The sequence below is a fragment of the Poecilia reticulata genome, linkage group LG9, assembly GCF_000633615.1.
Source record: "Poecilia reticulata strain Guanapo linkage group LG9, Guppy_female_1.0+MT, whole genome shotgun sequence".
In the NCBI taxonomy this organism is placed as follows: domain Eukaryota; kingdom Metazoa; phylum Chordata; class Actinopteri; order Cyprinodontiformes; family Poeciliidae; genus Poecilia; species Poecilia reticulata.
The window spans coordinates 22,211,445-22,215,349 of NC_024339.1; the positions used below are offsets into that span (position 1 = coordinate 22,211,445).

The 3,905-nt window shown below is 37.5% G+C and overlaps 1 protein-coding gene across 1 annotated transcript in view; it reads left to right on the forward strand.

Moving 5' to 3' along the window:
• The window catches only part of LOC108166560 (sodium- and chloride-dependent GABA transporter ine), a 10,001-nt gene extending 6,612 nt beyond the window's left edge, over positions 1–3,389 (forward strand). The window contains 6 exon segments of the mRNA XM_017306539.1: positions 533–621; positions 1,487–1,599; positions 2,523–2,663; positions 2,747–2,846; positions 3,117–3,217; positions 3,288–3,389. Of these exon segments, the coding sequence (XP_017162028.1) occupies positions 533–621; positions 1,487–1,599; positions 2,523–2,663; positions 2,747–2,846; positions 3,117–3,217; positions 3,288–3,389 (646 nt within the window).
• Positions 3,390–3,905: the final 516 nt, after the last annotated feature.

A 3,905-nucleotide genomic window follows, 5' to 3' on the forward strand; every position in this document is an offset into this window, starting at 1 on the left:
CTCTGTATTGTGCATAATTCATAAATAAACCTGATTGAGTGATTTTACCTGAACAGTGCTTGGTAAGTCTTTTTCCACAACAATGGACAAAAATATTAAAGGCTCTTAAGTAAAAGGCGTGGCAGTTTTAGCTAATGTTGGACCCATGAGCCAATGCTAACATTAGCATATTAGCCTGCAAAGACTTTTATGCGTCRTCTTTTCAAAGAAAAATTAACCTGTAACCATATATGCGAGTAGTAAAGGCATACATGGCACATGAAAATATACTGAAGACGAATAACTCACCTTTAAAGAAGCTCTGTCTCTTCCAATGGAAGCTTCCTGCACTTTACTGCGCATCGCTGAGCTGAAGCATTCACTCCAGTGACAAAAATAGTCAAATCCAGTTTACTCAAAATAACGTAGTCTTGTACTTTTTTCAGGCCAAACATGTACATTGCTCACATTACTTGAGTTGAATAAACAATTTAGTGAGACTTGAGTAAAGCATGCAAACCTAATTTAAGTAAGAATAGGTATTGCCTTTTAGAGTGTTCTGCCCTGGCCTTGTAATCTTCTCAGCTATTGGCTACATGTCTTTTAAACACAGTCTACCAGTGGACAGCATAGCCACAGATGGTAAGAACTGAGTCAAGAAGTGCACTGACATTTTGGAAAACACTAAATAGCACTTTAGAGTAAATGGTTTTATTTTGCTAAACATTCTGTAAATAAGATGTTTCTCATTTCACTTGGAATATTTGTTGCTACCATTTGTTTCCCTTGGATCAACTTGACACAAAGTTTAAAAAGCGGTGAAGACCAGTACCTTTCTAACCTAAAATTATACTTTTACATAAAGAGATTTTTCATTTTAACTTTACCCTTACTCAGTAATATACAAACAGTTATTGATACTTTCTTTTGGGAGTTATATAAAATTTGATGGGTTGTTGGTGTTTTCAGTTCAGGTGCAATAGAAAATCTGCATTGGATAGATGTGTTGTGCTTGTTTTCAAGTTAGGTTCAGACCTAACTCCAATTAAGAATCTGTGGAAAGTCTTGATAAATGTTTTGCAGATGCTTCCCATCCAGACAGTAAGAGGTTGGGCCAATCTGTGAAAAAGAACTATTTAATTCTCCAAATATGCAGAGTTTGTAGTGGCGGATCACACAAGACTTGCAGCTGTAAATGCGTTTAAGGCTCGAACGCTGACTTAAAGTGGATGAATGCACACAATTTTGAAAACAAGATATATTTTTTCCTTTTACTGAATAAATTAGAAATAGTTTTTGTTGCTACGTCGCATGAGAAACATTGAAGTTTCCATTTGTAACATGACAAAATATGAGTGTATATTCAGTTAATTGCCCAGTGGTCTTTTCCTTCTACTTTTTCACAAGACGGTAATATACAAAGTGACATTGTGGTTCAGCTGATAGAAGGCTATAGTTGTTTTTCTCTGTCTACAGTTCATAAAAACTTTATTCTTAACTGTCTCAGGTCCTGGTTTGGTGTTTGTTGTGTATCCTGAAGTTCTCTCCACCATGCCCGGCTATCAGTTCTGGGCTCCACTGTTCTTCATCATGCTGTTGTGTCTTGGTCTCGACAGTCAGGTAAACATCTGCACTTCTTTACCCTTTAAAATCATAAGCCATAGAAATGTTAGTTTTTTTCTTTTATGGCCTATTTTAACTATAACTTTTAGAGTCGTCAGTAGTTTTATTTTGTCTATTTAGCATAATTTGGAAAGCATTCACAGATGTGTATCTAACTTCTGTTTTATGATCCTACTCATGGCACACACAAATGGTAACTAGGCTGAATTTATTTAGTAGTACCTTACACTTTTGTTGATCATTTATGATGCTTTACACAAAAAGCAACACTCTATAAACATTCATTCACAGTATTGTAGTGATCTGTGTAGAAACCCTGTGCTTTTCCTCTTACATTCACACACTCAGAGGCTCAAAAGTAATGTTTGGTTCAGTGTCCTGTCCCCTAATTATTCTCCTTGTTTTGTTCTTTTGCATACAAGCAACTGGATAAGCTAGTGGAAAAAGAAACAGGCTATAAAAAGCTCTTCAGGTCAGGGTTTCAAGATCTAGTTCAAGATCATCTTTACGCACTAACTGTTCATGGACGCATAAGCACTGGATTGAAAATATTTCACTTTTCTCAGACTTCTGTTTCATGCTACCATAGTTATGAAGGCACTTCAGAATCAAAGCATTTTAACTGTGAAACAGCAGCATCCTAACAGATGTCAGAAAACATTGGTGTTGGTTGATGCTTTTATGGACTAAAAATGGTGGAAGATCTGAGCTTTGATCCATCAAATTAATTAGAAAATAAACTATTTTTTGTACTATTTGATGTGATTACCATTGATCTTTCGCCAATTACATTTTGCACCTCTGGCACTATTTTTATTGAGTTGTGGCACAAATAGCCCATGTTTTCTGAGGACATCCATGTCATAAATGTAATAGCATTATGTTACGTGCTCAGAGTGAGCAACAGGTGTTTTCTGCAGTTTGGCAACGTAGAGGTGGTCATGACGTTCTTGAAAGATGAGTTTGGAGTCAAAGTTCTTCGGTACCTGAAGAGAGAGGAGCTTCTTGTTCTGGTCGTGTGTTTTGTGGGGCTTCTTTTGGGAATCCCTCATGTAACTCAGGTGAAAAAGTCATACCTTTTCTTTATATCTTGCTAAGAGGATACATCTGAGGATGAGGAATGCTGACAACACTCTTTTTGCAGGGAGGCATTTACGTGTTCCAGCTGATGGACCACTACACTGCTGTGGTTTCCCTCATATGCCTGGCTTTCTTTGAAGTAGTGGCTGTATGCTGGATCTTTGGTAAAGTTTTACATTTATTTCAGCCTTTTATAACAAAATGCTATCTTGTTACAATGCCATTAAAGACTTTAGTGCAAAGTTTTTATTTTCATGGCAGCCAGATTTCATGCCAAAGGTTAGATGATATTTAAATTACTTTTCTTCTGTCACATTTACTCTTATTCTCATTTTACATGTTTTTCCTCATTCAGACTTATTCAACTAATGTGTAGTTTAACAGCTGGAGGTCTGCATGTCCTTATGCATCAACTCTTAGTTTCTTTCTGTCAGGAGGCTCCCGTCTCTCCCTGATGGTCAAGAGGATGTGAAGCGAGTCTCCGAGCCTCTTCTTCCGCCTCTGCTGGCTGCTGCTCTGCCCCCTACTGATGCTGGTAAGTCCTGCTTTTGGATACCAATCCTTATGAAGTTCAGTCTTCAGGACTGGCTTTGTTTTCCACACAGTGCATCCTGGCATCCAGCGTTGTTCAGTACACGCCTCCTCACTATGGAGAGTACATGTACCCACTGTGGGCTGAGTTAGTGGGGTGGGTCGTCTCACGATGAAACCTTTGGTTTCATCCATCATCTGAAGGCTAAATAACAGCGATTTGTTTTTACTGTAATGGAAAAAACAAAATGTATTCTGTAAATGCTTTGTAAATGCAGGGATGTTATTCTCAGGGTGTTTTTGACTGTTATGCTTGGTGGGCTTTGTGCTGCATAATGAATCTGTGGAGTTGGCAATTTATGCTTTTGTAAATCTGAAACACAGCAGCTGCTTCAGTAATGACACATTCAGATCAAATGTGTCAACAAGTCGGTAATAAACCAAAAGAATAAATTAAAAGGATCAAATGTTTTAAAAACACAAGTTAAATTCAGAATTTGTGGCTTTCTTCCTACTATACTTTCTGATGCCAAGACGCTCAGTTACAGTAGATGTGTTTCTGCCATGAACCAGAGTAAAAAAAGGCTCTCTGTTGTCCCTACATGATGTATAAAAGTTACTCTTTACTCTGTGCTGTTCATTTTGAAAGCATTTTGGGAAATTCATGAGATCTACAACAGCAAGGGATCACT